The sequence below is a fragment of the Mesocricetus auratus genome, unplaced genomic scaffold (assembly GCF_017639785.1).
Source record: "Mesocricetus auratus isolate SY011 unplaced genomic scaffold, BCM_Maur_2.0 Super-Scaffold_100038, whole genome shotgun sequence".
Lineage (NCBI taxonomy): Eukaryota > Metazoa > Chordata > Mammalia > Rodentia > Cricetidae > Mesocricetus > Mesocricetus auratus.
Window position 1 is genome coordinate 8,510,907 of NW_024429216.1, and position 18,640 is coordinate 8,529,546.

The 18,640-nt window shown below is 46.5% G+C and overlaps 1 protein-coding gene across 1 annotated transcript; it reads left to right on the top strand.

The window, feature by feature from the left end:
• Window positions 1-913: 913 nt before the first annotated feature.
• LOC110339777 (cytochrome P450 2B1-like) lies at window positions 914-18,319 on the top strand. The gene is made up of 9 exons (XM_040734561.1): window positions 914-1,106; window positions 8,227-8,389; window positions 8,537-8,686; window positions 10,466-10,626; window positions 11,226-11,402; window positions 11,816-11,957; window positions 13,639-13,826; window positions 14,000-14,141; window positions 17,761-18,319. Exons 1-9 carry the CDS (start codon window positions 936-938, stop codon window positions 17,940-17,942), a joined length of 1,476 nt encoding a protein of 491 aa, XP_040590495.1. The 5' UTR covers window positions 914-935; the 3' UTR covers window positions 17,943-18,319.
• Window positions 18,320-18,640: the final 321 nt, after the last annotated feature.

Here is an 18,640-nt window from a genome sequence, read left to right on the forward strand (position 1 = left end):
CTTATAGAACCCAGGACCCCAGCCCAGGGATGGCAGCACCTCCAGTGGACTGAACTCTATCAAGCATTATTAATCACTAATAAAAATTGCCCTGCAGTGTGATTTTATGCATGCATTTTCTCAGCTGAAGCTCCTTCCTCTCAAATGACCCCAGCTGGTGTCAAGTGAACATAAAAGCAGCCAGCACAACACCCAGAGGTTCCCACCGCTCCTCTGCAGGTTTCAGCCTCTCTCTCCTCTGGCTCCACAGCCTCTGCCCTCCTGAATCTCTTGCCTCTCCTCCTCTCTCTTCTTTTCTCCCAGCTGTGGCTGTCAGGGACTCTGGAGAAATCACATCTGCGGCCCTTCAAGGATATGGGTTGGGGACTGCATAGACACACAGAGACACACAGAGGGCCATGGGACAGTTTTCTTCTCACTTCAATGTAGCCACATTCACATATGAAGCTAAGCACACGCAGAAGGACCTCCACCATTGAAGACTGTACCTGCAAACACACCCCACACGTGCAAGAGTAGACTAGCTATCATGTCTAGACTCAACCGCAGAAACACACAGCCTCACAGTCATAATAGAAATGACCTTTCACATATGAAAAGTGTACAGTGCACACACTCAGGTCCATGCCTGAATAAATAATCAGATAGGTCTGAGCTGACATGTGTACACTCACCCCCAGAAATAGATATGCATTACTCCCAATGCCCTGTTGTCCTGTATGTCTGTTATATGGTGTCCCTGCCAACATCTAGGGTGGGGTTAAGAGGATACAGATTGAACAGATCACCAGCAGCCCAAGCAGGAAGTATAGGTGCTCACACTCCTGGACAGGAGGCAGGAAGAGCTGAGGTTGCATAACTGGGTGGAGAGGCGGGTTCAGCATAAAAGTCCTGCTGGAGTGTGCAGTGAAGTAGAAGGTGTTTAGACGAGGACCATGGAGTCTAGTGTCCTGCTCTTCCTCGCTCTCCTCGTGGGCTTCTTGCTCCTCCTGGTCAGGGGCCACCCAAAGGCCCGTGGCCACCTTCCTCCAGGACCCCGCCCTCTGCCCCTCTTGGGGAACCTCCTGCAGATGGACAGAGGAGGCCTCCTGAACTCCTTCATGCGGGTGAGACTTACGTGGGGATTTAGTGTGGGCTTACCTCTGCTTTTGTCTATGGAGATCTCTCATTAGGATGAGGAACGGACTCCTTCCAGGCCGTAGGTTCAGGTGGGAAGTTCGCTGGGTGTAAGGTGAGATGCTGGTTGGTAGTGGATGGTGCTCAGATTGACAGGCTTGTCCTCGCTATGCTGGAATCGTGTGAGGCATTGCTCTTAGAGTATGGAAAGTATCCAGGTGTTGAGATCTAAGTGTGTAGAATTTCACTCCAAGGGGCCCGTCTATTGCAGAAAAGAAAGGAAAATGTCAGAGGCATCAACAACAGGTTTTGCTCCTGTCAACAAAAGAGAGAGCCAAGATTAGCTTGAGGTGTCCAGGGACAAAGGCAGAGCAGGAGGAGGGGTGAGTAGGGCGTGCTTATCTGTTTCTTCCAGCAGCTAGCATTGTATTTTCCACTCTGCACTGATGATTCACGCTTGGGACTTAATGCTTAATTAGCACTGTTTATTAATAGTTAATCATCATCTGCACCCATGGTCCCACCTTCCATGAGAGAGCTGAAGCAGGGGCTGTAAGTCCCATTCCTCTGTCTCTCCCTTGGTTGTGGAGATCTCTCTCTGGAACCTTGTATTTATTACCTCCTGGCTTTTAAAAGATTCTACTCCCCCCATGGATGGCAAATTTAGTTATTTTAATTTACATTGTGAGACAGGGTCTCCCTGTGTTTTTTAGGTTGGCTTCCAACTCATGATTCCCCTGCCTTAGCCTCATGAATGCGATGACAAATCCTTTTGTTTCCCCCCACTGAATTTAATTAGGCTCATTCAGAGTGGGCTATCTGTGACTGACTGCTTGAAGATCACTAACCACAAGAGAAAGGATGCTTCTAGGCTCTGTGGTCAGGAGGGAAGGTTGGTGAGGAAAAGTTGAGATGCTGACCTCCCCCCATAAGGATGGGTGGAGCCTATTTTCTCATGAGCATCTCATGAGTGACTACACCACTAAAGAATCTGACACCTTCCCCCAGCTCCACTAACTGCCCACAGAGAGGGTCTGTTGTACTGGGACAATGCTGCATCTTTCCCCTCATTACATATGGGTGTGAGCCACTGCGTGGTTGCCAGGAATTGAACTCAGGACCTCTGGAAGACTATCCAGTACTCTTAACCTCTGAGTCATCTCTTTAGTCCCATGGGGACACTGATCTTAATGGCATGAACACACAGGGTCTATGAAATGTGCAGTCAGCAGGAAATTAGAGCCTAGATCAGCTCTGATGGGATGGCTAGCTGCCTTTCTAACTATACATTTTGAACAAAGTCAAGTCCCATGTTTCACAACATAGCATGATGGGAGCAGAGTCTGGAAATAGAGCTGTATCCTTGTCCCCCAGGAGCTGACAGCCTGGTTTGAGTGCAGAATAAACACACAGACATTATTTAGATAAGTTACCTGCTCACCTGGATGATACAGAACACAGACAAAGCAAATGGCTTTCCTCCCTAAGGCTGATTGTTATTTCGCGTGTGTGAGTGTTGCCTGCATGTGTGCATGTGAGCCGGGTGCTTGGTGCTCAAAAGAGGCTGGGGTCCCCTGGAAATGAGTTAGGATGGTGTGAGAACCATGTGGGTCCTGGGAACTGAACCCAGTCCTTTGCAAGAACTGTATCTTTCCAGCTTCAGTCCCAATTGGGTCTTAAGATCTTCTAAAGGTCCATAGGGGTCTCCATAAGAGATAGGGTCTATGAGATTCCTAAAGACTCTAGAGAAATTGAGAAAAGGCTGTTTCTGAGGGCCAATGGGGGCAGCTAGGAAGGAATAGCCCCAGTTGAAAGAGAACATGATTTCATGGTGGAGAGGTGGGTGTTGAATTTGGAGTCTTGGGGAGGAACCAGCTCGACAGAAGCAAGAAGGCTAAGATGTGAAATTATCCAACCAGGCTGGCAAGAAGGGGTCTCCTGGTGACTCTGTTCTCTGTTGTTCGAACACTAGACAAGAGGCTCAGTCTTTTATAAAGTAAAGAGGTTTGTGTCCTGGAAAGATGGATCAGTGTAAGGATGCTTGCTGCTTTTCCAGAGGACCCAGTTTGGTTCCCTGCATCCATATCTGACAGCCAACAAGACTTGCAACTCCAGCTCCAGAGAATCTGATGTTTCATTTGACCTCTGGGAGTACCCACACCATGAGACACACACACACACACACACACACACACACACAGACTAACACACAGACACACATATACACAAACACACAGGCACACACTCATACAGACAAACATACACAGACACACACACACATATACACAGACATACACACATACAAACACACATATACACAAGCACACACAGACAATGAAAATTAAAAGCAAGGCTATTTATTGTGTTTATAATCATGAACAGACACTCCAACATCAGGCACTCCTTTATCCAGCCTCTGGTACTAAGCCTTCTCATGTGTCACAATGCAGTAGAGGACGGAAAACGTTTCACATGCAGAAGAGGCTAACCACAGACCATGCCTTGTTGTATAATAACCCATTCTCTGAAAATGCAGCCCTCTCTATGAGACCAGCATTAATCTGTTCTGGGCATCTGCCCCAAAGACCCAACTAGGCCCCAACTCCCAAGGGCTCTGCCACCTCTCAACACAACCACACTGGGAACCAAGTCTCCAGCAGAGAGCCCTCTTTAACCATGTTCAAGGCATGTGCCATGGAACAGGCAAGAAGCAGAGCAGCTCCAGATGATGGCTCTGGATTCCAAGTGGGACTGATGTCCCTTGGTGACCCCGGGAACAACCAGCTCTGCTCTCTCAAGTGTGTTGTGAATGAGCTCAGAGCATGACTCAAATTCAGCAGCTGAAGGCCATATCAGCTCCATGAGTCCCAGCTCAATTCCAAATTGCTTGTTGTCCCCACATGCCTGTGTGTTCTGGGAAGGTTTACTTGCAGCTCAAGAAAAGATCTGGGGTCTATTTCCAACTGCTCTGATAGCTGTTGGGGTGGCTAGAGTCACGTTCTGGGGTCCCTCTCAGATGGATCCTGAAGTCCTGGAATGTGACCACCTGTTTTATCCTCTCCTTCTGTAGAGTCCCATGTTACTCACATAGTGCCAGAACCTCAAGCAAGCCTGCTGTTACCATGGAAACTGGTGTTAGAAACAGACTCAGGGAGCTCAGGGTCAAACTTATTAGAGTATGAGATGAAAAACACCAGGGCAGGCAAAGGGTAAATCTTGGCAGCTGCTGGAAGAGGAAGACGGATGACAGACGTAGAGGAATCGATGCCATTTGTAAACTGACACATGGTGAAGAATGAGCGGGTGAGCTTCAGAGCAGAGAGGGAAGGCTCAGAGTGTCAGGTATATCATGCTCAGCTTTGACTGATATCCGAAGGAACAAGAGGCAGAAAGGAAGTTTTGGAAAAGTCATGGTTTTCTGTATCAGGACTTAGAAGAGGGGACAGGTCCCAAGGTGGAGGAAGGTCTGCAAGTGGCTGCCTAGAATTTGGAAAGAAATGCAATTATTGTTGTTATTGTTACTGTGTGTCTGTTTGAAAGTATGTGGAAAGAAATACAATTACTGTTGTTATTGTTACTGTGTGTCTGTTTGAGAGTAGTGCACTCTGTGTGTAGATGCATGCACCTGTCGTAAGGAGGCCAGATGGGGGCATTGGTTGTCCTCTTTCACTCTCTGTCTATTCCTCTGAGGCAGGGTCTCTCTCTTAGCCTGGGTCTGGCATTCTCTCAGCTGGGCTGTAAACCAGCAAGCCCCGTCATCCTCCTGTCTCCACCTCCACTTTGGAGCTGTGTTTACAGATGTGCTTGGGACTCCAGGCTAATCACTGGGGGAGGCTTATCACTGGGGGACTGGGGGACAAATCCCAGTCATCGTGATGTAGCACCAAGTGCCAGGCCACTGAGCTACCTCTCCAGCTTCAAGTACACCTTAAAAATGATTTCTTTTAATTTTGTGTAAAAGTGTTTTGATGGCACCCATGTCTTGTACCATGTGTGTGCCTGGTGCCTGCAGAGGCCAATAGACAGCATTGGATCCCCTGCAACTGGATTCAAAGATAGTTGTGAGCTACCACGTAGGCGCTGGCAACCAAACCCAGGTCCTCTGCATGAGATCTTAACCTCTGAGACATTTCTCCAGCAAGCCCAGTTTTAACTTTCCAGCTATGATGTTGTTGAAGTTGATCATCAGCCTTCCTAGTACTGCAACCCTTTAATGCCGTTCCTCATGTGGTGGTTACCCCCAACCATAAAATTATTTCCTTGCAAATTCATAACTGTAATTTTGCTGCTGTTATCAATCAAAATGTAAGTATATGTGTTTTCTGTTGGTCTTAGGTGACCCGTGAATTGATCAGTCAATCTCCAAAGGGGGCAAGGCCCACAGGTTGATGGCCACTGCTCTAAAAGAGCACAGCTCAGTGACTTTCCAAAATGAACACATTCTTATCATCCATGTGTGGATCAGCTCACAATAAAATTGGCCCTGACTTATGTCTCATGTTTACGACCTTCTCACTATACTGACTCTGTGGGTTGACTTGACCTGTGCCCAGACTGTATCTAGATAACAGCCAATGTAAGCAGAAGCTGTTTTCATGCCAACATTAAGTTGGTGATGATTAGTATCATTCATCTGATAGGCAGGTTGCTATTTCAGTGATGCTTGAGATTCCGCGGTGTGGACTCACCCTTTCTGATCTGGATAAATGTTTTATCAAGAAGGTTTCCTTCTAGGATAATCTGGTTCATTAATTGGGTTCACAGGTGCATGAATTGTTGTTGTTGTAAAGCACTTGGAGGGGAAATTAATCTGTATGTTTATAATCAGCTTCAGAAATTATAGCTGACTGTCCACAAAGGCAGATTCTCTGCTCAAAGATTCAACCAGCTGTGGACTGAAAATGTTTAGAAGAAATGCACTCAGGGCTAGGTGTGCCTCACAGCTACAACCCCAGCACTTCAGAGACTGAGGCAGGAGAATGACAAGTTTGAGACAACTTAAAATACATTATTCAGCTGGCCTACATAGTAGGAGCCTGTCTCAAGACATCAACACATGTAAATCACACATCTGTTGAAATTTCCTTAGCACTATTTCATAAATAACATCAGGCACTAACCATTCTCATAGCCTTTCATTTCTATTAGCTGCTCTGCAATCTAGAGAGAGTTAAAGTTTATAAGAGGATGAGGGTGGGTTACTTCCAAATACTGCCCCACTCTCCTCAAGGGCTCTCAGCACTGGAGGGTTGTGACATTCCTGGGGCCAGTTCCCTGTAGGCGCATAGATGGTCACATTGCAAGGTATTTCCCCAACTGTCTGTACTGTAGTCATGGCTCACACTGAGTACCACTACTAAGTGACAATCACTTCCCTTCCCACGTAATCCAGTGGGTGGGTCACAGCTATTGTCTTGAATGGTATCAGAAGGCATTGAGAAGTTTGAAGCTAGGCCAGAGAAAGCATGCTTCTTGACTAAGATTCCAAGCTGTCCAGACTGAAGATTATGGCCAACTATCTGTATCTGCATTTACATACATATCTATATCTATCTATGTATCTATGTGTATATCTATATATCTATCTATCTACCTATCATCTGCCCAGATCTGGATCATACCCAGATAGTGTTTATATCAATATCTGTATCTGAAGCATCATCAGGTTAAGACCTCTCCCCTCACCAGTGAGGATTTACTTCAAACAATCAAGAAATAAGAAAAAAAACTCTTTCCTAACACACAACTGGTTCTGGCCAACTTCCTAGAGAAACTCTCCTCAAAGAGAAAATTTTAACAGCGTCTGTAGGTCTTAGGCCCTATCAATTCCTGCGTGCTATCATCTGTAAATAACTTTTAGGTTCCATTAGACTTGGAGGTGTTAACTGTGTTACAGAGTTAGGAACAGGAATTCTGGCTGTTTCAGATAAATGGAGAGTTCCAGCAAAGACATTGTCACCATTACTTTTAAAGCAGACCAGTGTTGTTCCTTTTGAATCATGATGTCTGTGTCTCAGTCACTGTTCTGTTGCTGTGAAGAGACACCATGACCAAGGCAGCTCCTATAAGAAAGCGTTTAGTTGGGGCTTGATTATAGTCTCTGATGTTTAGTTCTTTATCATCGTGTTAGCAGGCATGGCAGGTACTGGAACAGTAGCTGAGAGTCGCATCCTGATCCTTAGGCAAAGAGAGAAACTCTGGGATTAACATGGGCTTTTAAAATCTGAAAGCCCACCCTAAGTGGCACACTTCCTCCAAGAAGGCCACACCTCCAAATCCTTCTAATCTTTTCAAATAGTGCCAATCTCTGCTGACTAAGCATTCAAACATCATAACCTAGGTGAGTCAATCTTATTCAAACCACCACCCTCAGTGCCATCTGCCCTCCTGGCAGGATCACACCCTTCCTGACGTGAGAACCATCACTCCATGGTGGCTGTTACCCAGTGCTATTTCCTTTGAGCCTCCCAGTAGAACCATGTTTTTTCACATGGGAATGGAGCCTAATTTGCAACCATCTTAACAAAAATGTGAACAGAAATATGTTCAGAAGCCTAAAGTGCAGCAAGCCTGAACTACAAGGTACAAGTGATTCTTACACTTTCTAACATCTGATTCGTTTTCTCCTCATCACCAAGTCATATTAGAGGCAGCACTGCTTTAAACGAACTCTACCTTGTGCGGCTCAGCATTTCCTAAGCAAGCCTGTTTTTGTTGACTCCATTGTAACTGCAGTTCAACACTCTCAGTTTTCCTATATCACATCTATATCTTGTTTATTTCTTTGACATACACTTTCGTGTAGCCCCAGGTGGCCCTCCAGCTCAACAGCAGCCAGAGATGATCTTGAGTTCCTGGTTCACCTCATTTTCTTATGCAGTGCTGGTCCTATAGTATGAGACCCACATGCACAGATATACTGCTCAGGACGTCCAGCATCCATGAAGACCTTCATGCTGGCGGTTTACCCTGAAATTGCTAGGTTCTCAGAAGCAGAAGGGTGGCCAGGGGAGGGATTCCTACTTACCAGTCTGTGTCTAGGTGTTTTCACAGTGTAACAACAATGTCTGCGCTGACTAACCAAAACCCTGATTCCCTTATGATTGACAGCTTCGAGAAAAATATGGAGATGTGTTCACAGTGCACCTGGGACCGAGACCTGTGGTCATGCTGTATGGGACGGAGGCCATAAGGGAGGCTCTGGTGGACCAAGCTGAGGTTTTCTCTGGCCGTGGGACAATTGCAGTGGTTAGACCTGTCTTCAAGGACTATGGTAGGAGGCTCAAAGTTTGGGATGAGGTGGGATGGAGAATAGGCACAGAGAGGAGAATCTGCTAGAAGGGAAGACAAGAGCCAGGAAAGGACCCAGGTTTACTTGAACTCCCTCTATAAGTCACCCATGATTCCCCTACTTTCTTAGGTGTGATCTTTGCCAATGGGGAACGCTGGAAGGACCTTCGTCGATTCTCTCTGGCCACCATGAGAGACTTTGGAATGGGAAAGCGGAGCGTGGAGGAGCGGATTCAGGAGGAGGCCCAATGTTTGGTAGAAGAGCTGCGGAAATCCCAGGGTGAGTCCCGGAGAAAGGGCATTAAGGAAGATGGAGAAGCAGAACAGGAGAGCACAGCCAGAAAGAGTTAGAGACACACATGGGCAGAGAAAGATACACACACACACCACACACAGACATACACTACACACACTCACAAACATACACACACACTGGGGAGAGGATGGGAAGGAGAGAGAAATACAGAAAGACAGGGAAGGAGATAGGAAGTTGGCAGTGTCCAAGCATAACTCAGACACATAGAATGAGTGATTCGAACGATGGCTACTTAGGATAAGGGAAATCAATGACTGGTTAAGAATATGTGTCAGAGCCAGGCGGTGGTGGCGCATGCCTTTAATCCCAGCACTCGGGAGGCAGAGGCAGGCGGATCTCTGTGAGTTCGAGGCCAGCCTGGACGGAAAGCCTCCAAAACAATACATAGAAACCCTGTCTCGTAAAAAAAAAAAAAGAATATGTGTCAGTCTGGCATGATGGCCCAAGCTTGTATTTCAGTACTCAGAGGGCTGAGACAGGAGGGTAACAAATTCATAGGTAGTTTGGAACATCATGAAATGTTGCCTCAAAAGTAAAAAGTGGTTGATGCTGTGGGTGGAACTGAGGCATGCTGGGCTTGCCCGACACACACACAATTCCCATTCTGCTCCCTAACACCATAATGTTGGCATAGAGATACATACCAGTCATCTTGATATAAATAAAGTAGAGGTGGGAGTTTATATGCTTGACTTTATATGGTATACAAGGCCATCTTGATTGTATTAGTCTCAAATCATTGTCTATGTCAAAGGCGGGTGTTGAAAGCAGTGAACTGAGGTTTTTCTCATGTGGGTGTCCTGATGTGGCAGTCATAAGCATTTCTGGGTTCTTATATAAACTTTTTAACAGAGGTACACAGGTGACCAAGTTTGTTTCTAGCACCTCAGTCCTCCACGCTGGTGTTTATCCTAAGAATTCTCAGGAGACGCTGAGATGTCCATGCAGAGGCTGGAAGGGAGCAGAAGGAATCAAGGGTCCAAGAATAGAGGAGAAAGAAGCTGAGATGGAGCATGAGGAACCAAACACAGCAGTAAACACTGGGGAGCAGGAGTGAGGGGAGCAGAGGGGGAGGAAAGTGGGTAGCAGGAGAGAGAAGAGAAAGATTAAATGCTGTAAGACATTTATACAGGAAACCAGAGAGACAGATAAAGACTGACAAATGCCAGGGTAAGATCTGCAGAGGAATCAGAGGGGCAACAATGGCCCAAAATTGCTGAACTGGAAACATCCCTCAACCATGAGAGCCCATGGTGGAACCCAGAATTCAAAGGCAGCAGGCACTAAGTGCTGATGGTTGTTGAACACCACAGAGCCTAGAATCAGAGAAGGAATGAGGAAAGACTTCTAAATCCACATAAGCAACCAGTGGCAGATAGCTGTGTTAGCTCAGAGTCAGAGTGTTGCCCTGGGAGGAGGTGCAGGGTGGAGACTAACTTACACATGCTCTGCTTCACAGCTCCCTGGTGTGAATCCTGGTCCCAGTCACGAGTACCTGTGTTACCTTGGAGGAGTTAGCAACTGTCTCTGTGTATACTAATCACATTACATCCAATATACAATATTGAGAGGAAACTAAATAAAATGGCGTGTGCCCTCTTGAATGCATCATATGTGCAAATGAGGTAGCAGCTGTTGCTATTATATCTGTAGCGAGTGGCGAGGACAACTTTACAGAGATGGGGCCAAGGCCAAATGTTCCTCGTGATGCCATGTCTCGTGTCCTGTCTCTTCATCCCCCAGGAGCCCCCCTGGACCCCACCTTCCTCTTCCAGTGCATCACCGCCAACATCATCTGCTCCATTGTCTTTGGAGAGCGCTTTGACTACAAAGACCACCAATTCCTGCACCTGCTGGACCTGGTCTATCAGAGCTTCTCACTCATCAGCTCATTCTCCAGCCAGGTCAGTGTGTGGGGAGAGAGGAGCATCCAGGGCAGAGGAAGGGGAAGATGCTCTGTGGGTGCAGAAGGGCGTGTCCTAGGATGGAAGAAAGACAACATGGATCCTGTGGCCTAGAGGGAAAAAAGGGAGAGTGTTTATCAGGGTGGAGAGACCTGAATGCAGAAATACAGAGCCATCCAGACATGAGAAAATGATGATATGGTAACTGTGAATGTAGGTAAGAGGGTGGAGCTGTTGTCTATCATGTTTAAATTCCTGGGTTCATCTCCAGCACAAAATAAGGCAGGCATGGTTGATACCCATATGCAATTCCAGTACATGTGAGATCATAGTTCAGGGTCATCATTGGATAAATAGAGTTTTTGGACAGTCTGAAAGATAAGAGAACCTGATAGAAAAAAATCAAAAACTTTGATGTCTTAGGAAAGACAGATGGAAAATACAGGACAAGTGTGGCAAAAGAATCATGGAAACAGACTGACCACATGCCCTGTGTACATGAAAGCGCAGATCCACATGAAACATGGGGACCTAGGAACACATCCTGTTTCTTGAGAACTGACAGCTCCGGTGACCTTCTGGACCCTTCTTTCCTGCAGGTGTTTGAGCTCTTCTCTGGCTTCCTGAAATACTTTCCCGGTGGCCACAAACAAATCTCCAAAAACCTGCAGGAAATCCTTGACTACATTGGCCACAGTGTGGAGAAGCACAGGGCAACACTGGATCCCAACAATCCAAGAGACTTCATCGACACCTACCTCCTACGAATGGAGAAAGTAAGTCCCGCATGATTGAGAGGGGATGAGTGAGGGTGAAGCCTGAGGATGTGAGCAGAGGAAATGAGAGACAGGAAATGGAGTGGAAAAGATGCAGAACATCTGGAAAATGAGGGAAAGAAAAGGGAGGAGAAAAATGAAATAAGGGGAAAGAAAGCTGTGGAAGAAACAGAGGACAAAGATAAAAAGCAGAAAAGACCACAGAGGAATAGAGCCTGGGACACAAACCATGATAAACTATCACAGAGCAGAGAGAGAAGACAGAACACACAGGGACCAGGTGACATTGTCAAGGTCTAAGAAATGCCGTGTGGTCCATAGAGTGAGACTGAAAGACAGTGCCCAGGATGTGTGTCATCTCCCTGCAAGGCTCCAGTCACCCTGAATCTCCCTTCTCTCCTCTCTGGAACCAGGAGAAGTCCAACCCACACACGGAGTTCCATCACCAGAACCTCCTTATGTCCCTGCTGTCTCTCTTCTTTGCTGGCACCGAGACCAGCAGCACCACGCTCCGCTATGGCTTCCTGCTCATGCTCAAGTACCCCCATGTTGCAGGTGCGCCCCAGGCAGCCAGTTGGGGGATCTTCTAGCTCCCTTTAGTCTGTGGAGGTTTGTGTGAACAAGACAGACCTGGGCCTCTTCCACCTGGAACTCTGAAGGCTCTGTCTACTTCTAAACTAGGGCAGTGCTCTGGGCAGTGTGTGAATGAACCCTCAGCTGAGCTGTTTTCCATTGTTCTCTCCTATCATTTAAAGGTTGATCCATCCATCCATCCACCCACCCATCTGTCCATCTGTCCATCCTTCCATCTGTCCACCGAACCATCCTTCCACCCTTCTTTCCTTCCTTTCTTCCTCCTGCCTTCCATCTTTACATCCATGTATTCATTCATCTTTCCATCCATGCACATCTTCATCCATCTACTTATCCTGTTTGTTCACCTACCTATCTGTTCAACTGCCAACCCCCCTGTCATCCACCATCCCTTCATTCATTTTCCCATCCATCTGAACATCTGTCTATCCAAACCCCTGTTTACTCAGCCATCCTTCCATCTACCCACGCATAAACACTTATTCACACACACACACACACACACACACACACACACACACACCGCTAATACCCATCCACTCAACCATATATCAATCCACGGTCCATTTGATTCTTCAATTACACAACCAACCATTTCATTCAGTTATGTCAGTTAATCAACTTAGTTTTTCCTTTGATCAGTAGACTTGAATAAATTATCCATCAGTGATTTATTCATACACTCATGTATCCTTCTATCGACAGTGTCATTCCTTCATCCTTTCCCTAACTGGCCTTTGAATTCATCTTTCATTTGTTTATACATTCCTTCACTTATCACTAATTGAGTCATGTGCTGACTTACAAGTGGAATACATAATCCAGTGTTTAGTCTGTTCGTTTCATTAACTCCTGAATCTGTCCACTTATTAATTGATTCATTCATTAATTTTCTCATGTGTTCATTTTTACATCTATCCATTGATAGATATATTTGCTAATCTACCTACTTCACTGTTACATTTCTGAAGATACAGATTTGAGTTGTTAATATAAAAATCAATGTAACCTTATGGTGTGCGGGCAACTTAGAATGTGTGTGTGTATGTGCGCATGTGTTTTTATGTGTATATGTGTATATATGTTTGTATGTATGCATGCATGTGTGAATGTATGTGCATGTATGTATATGTGGGTATATGCATGTGTGTTTGTGAATATATGTGTGTTTGTGTGTATGCATGTTTAAGTTTGTATGCATGCATGTATATGTGTGGATATGTTTGTAGGTATGTATATATATGTGTGTGGATGTGTGCTGGTGTGTGCATATGTGTGTACACAGAAACAATTGATTCCCTTGCAAAGGTGAGAATTTTACTGCTTTTCTCCCTCATACTCCTACACGAACACGATTGCTATGAAGTGTCCCTATGCAGTAGCCCTTTGCTGTATATTTTAATCACTTTTTTAAACCGGGCTGAAATGAGGTTGAAGCTACAGAGGAGAGCCTTAATTTCGTTTTAAACATGGACACAGAGGGACAGTTGCTTAAGGATAGGACAGTTTTGTACCATGAAATACAGTGCGCTTTTCAGAGAGTCTCCTTGCTGGATTCTTTCCTGGGTTGTTGGCTCATAGAATAAAATATCATTGCTACAAAGCTGGCAGAGTAGATTCACTGTTCCCTTCTTCTGTGCAGAGAAAGTCCAAAAGGAGATCGATCAGGTGATCAGCTCACACCGACTTCCAACCCTCGACGACCGCACCAAAATGCCATACACCGAGGCCGTCATCCACGAGATTCAGAGATTTTCAGATCTTGTCCCGATTGGTGTGCCACACAAAGTCACCAGAGACACTTTGTTCCGAGGATACCTGCTCCCCAAGGTGAGACTGGCTGTCACTCCACATCTCTACTCCATGAGCCTCCTGCATTCTCCTTGATCCCAGGACCAGCATGGTGTTCATTTCCCAGCATTCCTGGTGTCTTACTGATGGTTTGACTCTGCATATGTGAGTCAGGATATGTTAACACCTTTGTATCTCGTAATGTCTCCTAGGACACTGAAGTGTACCCCATCCTGAGCTCAGCTCTCCATGAACCACAGTTCTTTGAACAACCAGACACCTTCAATCCTGACCACTTCCTGGATGCCAATGGGGCACTGAAGAAAATTGAAGCTTTTATGCCCTTCTCAACAGGTGAGACTCACCTGTGCTCCCTTTCCCAGTCACTAGAGGGCAGGCTCATCCTCCAGGACACAGACAGGACTAGGTCCATGTTTCCTGAGTCTATTCCAGCTGCTCTGCCTGAACCATCGCATCCGCCCTGGCTACAGCCCCACAAGGGGACCCTTGAACTAAAGGAGCTTCCTGGTCATGAGGACTTTGGGGAAGTTGTTAAGGTCCTCTAACCCTGAGCAAATCATTTTCTTAAGAAACGGCAGCAAGAACAACTGACATAATCTATGAACTGTGCTATGAACTGGGTAGGGTCTTGATGGCTGGGAGACACTGACTTTAGCTGTGAGCACTGGTGACATGGGGCATGTCTTCACACTTGACCTCGTTTGTACACTCTTGTTAATTTTTAAGAGTCATCAAAATTACTGGCATTTATTTGATCCAAGAGACCACTCATGATGGATAATATCCTGAACCAGAGAACGTTCGGAGTCCAGCACCCATCAGTGTCAGCACGTGGTTTCTGTAGACGCGAGGGAGCTGAGCATGGACACAGACCCTGATGGGTGCCATGCTGGGGTAGTTGTCAGCCTGGGGTAGGTCAGCTGCTCTGAGTGACTGAGATTTGTTCTTCACTGAAATAATACTATCTCAAGTTAGTGTGTAGTTTGATTGCCTGCTGTGTTTGGTTGCTTAGTTACATACAGAAGCTCCCTTTGGAACATTTAATTCAGTTTAGTCGACCCTTTGGGATGTAAACATGGAAACTTTGTGTTCAGGGTTCTTATCTTTTAGAGAAAGGGGAGTTCTACAAACAATGTCTTAGACTTTGTTGTCCCTCCACCCCAAAGGTATCCTCATACTAGGGGTGAAACCCAGAATTGAATGTGTATTAAGCAATTTCTCTTCAAAACAACCCACTCCTCCAATGTTTTTCTTGGTGCATTCTAGAAGACACTTGTAAGCCAGTGTGTTACAGTTCTGGAGCTGCAAAGGTGTCCTGACTTATCAGGAAGCCAGGGTATACTTAGAGCCCCCATAGGACATTTCTGGAGGCTGGTACTGCAATAGGACAGCTCAGCCCTGGAGGGAAAGGTGTCCTGATTTGTTGGGAAGTCAGGGATACCTGAAGCTGGGGTGCGGTGGGGGATGTTCTCCTGCAGGATATAGCAAACTTGGTCCTCTCCTAGAGAGAGCAGTTACAGTTTATCTCTGCTCTGTTCCCCTAAGGCAAATCAGCAAGTTTCTTCCCTGCTCTGGTGAATGAAGACCTTCACCCAAGACTCTTTTGAGAAAGAGATTTATTTGGGAAGAGGAATCCAGGAGAGTGATTTTCTCTGCCGATGTGGGAAAGGACAGCCAGCAATCCAGAGGCAGGGGGCTTATATAGAGCATTTTAGGGGTGGAGTTGTTCCAGGCAAATTATTTTCTGTTCAGGGATTGGCTGGTTTTCCAGTTTAGGGATTGGCTCGTTTTGCTGCTCAGGGATTGGTAGGTTTTGTGTTTCAGTAAGTCAGGGGCAGAGTTGTTGGCTTTGTATTCAGGGCAAAACTGTTTTTCTTTCACTGATCTTTTTGTTTTTTGCTTTGTTTTGATTTTACTATTTTGGCTCTAGTTTGTGGCCAGGGCATGTATCTTTCACTGGCTCTGATTCCAGGGCCAAGGTGTGTTTCTTTGACTCCGGTTTCAGAGTCAGGCTGTGTTTCTTATATTCTAAGTTCAGGACTAACGTGTTTCTTTCACTGGCTCCGGGTTCTGGGTCAGTGTGGTAGATTTCATACTGAGGGTTGGTTGGTTTCTTTGGCTGACCCTTCTACTCTACTGTTCTTTCCTTCTGAGCCTCTCTGAACTCTGTCCTCATCCCTTCACTGAGGGATTTTAGGCAAGTCCTCTCCAGGTGATCTGTGTCTCAGCTAAGAATTGTCCAGTCTTGAGTAGCCAGTGACTTCAGTGAGCCTGGGCTCAATGTTGTTTCCACGTCTGTCCAGTATAATGGGCTCCTTTCATATTTCCTCTTCAGCGTTGTAGACATGTAGGGCATGAGATAAAAGTGAATTGTCCGTATAACAGACACAAGTTCGGAAGGGCAGTGGTGTGGAGAACAGGGACGTAAGAAGAGGACATGAAGGAATGTGTGACTAGATGTGGTTAGACAGAGAGGGAGGAGGGGCTAGGATGCCAGCTAGGAGTTAGAAAAAGTACACAGGAAAGATGAGATGAAAAGACACAGCGATGGCAGATACAGACACAGGCTCAGGTAGACTGCCGTGGGATACCAGCAAGGAGTGAGCAAACGGGCAAACCAAGAGGATATTAGAGCCAAAGAGATAGGAACGGGGTCCAAGTCTCCAGCTCCAGGCTTTGGGACATTGCAAGTGAGATAATTCATTAAAAGATGCTCTGGAAAAATCTGTGTCACAAAACCAGTTCTGGGAGAACATCTCAGAAATGCTCCATGAAATTCCAAGCTCACGAAAGCTATGTTCTGTAAATGGGATTCCCAGGGCATAGTGCGGTTTCCCTATACCCCCATACACAGGTACAGTTTCTCAAAAACTGGAAGGCACAGGCTTTGCTGGAAAATTCCTCTTCCACCTGGCAGCCTGAGGCATCCAGTTGCAGATTAAGACTCACTGAGGTACAGGGCAGGTGGTGGAGCCTCTACCCGGGCTTTCAGGCTCCCATTCCTCTCTCTGTGGTGCTCGATGCCTGAGGTGAGAAACCAACACAGGCTCCTCACGCCCCTGAGAAGCCAGTGGGTGTCATAGATGCCTTACCATGGGCCCCGCCCATCTCAATTGCAGGAACAACTGTGTTTGGGAACTTGTTGATCTCAAGCTGAACAAGGGCTGGCTGAGAGGAGAGTGTGGGTGGGGAGCAGCAGGAGGAAGGGGAGAGACAGAGGATGCACACACAGTGCTCCTTCTGTGTGGTCCAGGCTGTTCTGAAAGCTCAGTCCCCCAAGTGCTGCACTCCCATCATGTGCCTCCATGTCTGCCTCACATCGGACCCTTGACACCACCCAGATGATAATCTAGGAGTTTTCTAATCAGTACTTCACCCTCAGGGCAGCCCAATGAGATGGGTACCAATCCCTCACACGAGAAAGCAGGGACACTAAAGATGCTGTGTTACACATGTGGACACATACACACTTTGTGCCTGCTCTAGGTGGGGTCTTACAGATCTGGAACACAGGACTCTGATAACCAAACAAAAGTTAGGAATCTGTCAGAAGTGACCAGGAGACATCCACTAACGAACTGTCACATATGTTAAAATTTATTTCTTCCATTCGTACGTGGCTGTTTGCATATGCATGTGTGCTATGGCATGTGTTTATGTCAGAGGACAGACTGTGGGGTTGGTCCTCTCCTTGCACCATGTGGCTTCAGAGCACAGAACTCACGTCCTCAGGATTGATGGCAGGCTGCGTTCCTTGCTAAGACATTGGTGCTGGCTCCTGAGTCAGTTCTTTAAGGTTTTAGGAATCTCTTGACGTTGTCACTTGAATTGTAGGCTGAGGGTCAAACCTTCTCATTCATTGCAATGGGCAGAGTGTCTGGTTCTAGGGTGGGACAGTCTGCAGGTTGTATGCTGCCCTGGGGCTCACATGTCTCATCCTCTGTGCCCACAGGAAAGCGCATTTGTCTTGGAGAAGGCATCGCCCGCAACGAATTGTTCCTTTTCTTCACCACCCTCCTCCAGAACTTCTCTGTGTCCAGTCCTGTGGATCCTAAGGACATTGACCTCAGTCCCAAGGAGAATGGCTTTGGCAGAGTACCCCCAACATACCAGATCTGCTTCTTGTCCCGATGAGTCATGTGAGGTGACCAGATGTCTCTACTCATGTTCTAATGTCCCCATGTCTCTGCCTCTGAGAGAACTGATGGAAACCAGGTCCTAGATCACTCCTCACCTCGTCCACTTTATGTAACTAATCCAAAGCTCCGAGGTGTGCTCTTCTGCCCTGTGAATGGTACTGGAGAAATCAATCAATTGATTGTGTGAACACAGAGACTTCTGGAGGCCACGTATCACACTGAGTCACTCCCATATTGCTCTCAACAGCCAGCATTCCAGGTATCAGCTCCAGGTGTACCGTGACTAATCTAATGGACTCTGTATGTGGCATGAATTCTGCATATATGGACTTGCCTAATATGTATGGTTCACATAAATGAAATCACACAGTGTGTGACTTGGTGTGTGGTGTCTTTACTTCACATAGCATTATCTAGTTTCTTATGCTTTGCAACCCACAGTCACACACCTTCAAGTGCCTTCATCATGGTCTTTCTCAGCAAAAGCACAATTGCCTTGGTTCATGTGTTCTGCCAGCAGAAGTTATGTCCCTGGTTTAGAGTGGGCCTTCCTGCTTCTAATAATCTGATGGGAAATCTGTCACAGGAGTGTCCAGCAGCCTGGGGACTGCCATTGAGCCTCTCCTCCCGGCGAGAGCCTTCACACCCCAGATTCCAGGTCTTTTTTTCCACCAACGGGACCAGGACAAGTGC

Coding starts and splice junctions, on each gene's coding strand:
- LOC110339777 (XM_040734561.1), top strand. CDS start 936: ATGGAGTCTAGTGTCCTGCTCTTCCTCGCTCTCCTCGTGGGCTTCTTG. Junction 8,390..8,536: donor ACCTGTCTTCAAGGACTATG/GTAGGAGGCTCA, acceptor CTACTTTCTTAG/GTGTGATCTTTGCCAATGGG. Junction 11,958..13,638: donor CAAGTACCCCCATGTTGCAG/GTGCGCCCCAGG, acceptor TCTTCTGTGCAG/AGAAAGTCCAAAAGGAGATC.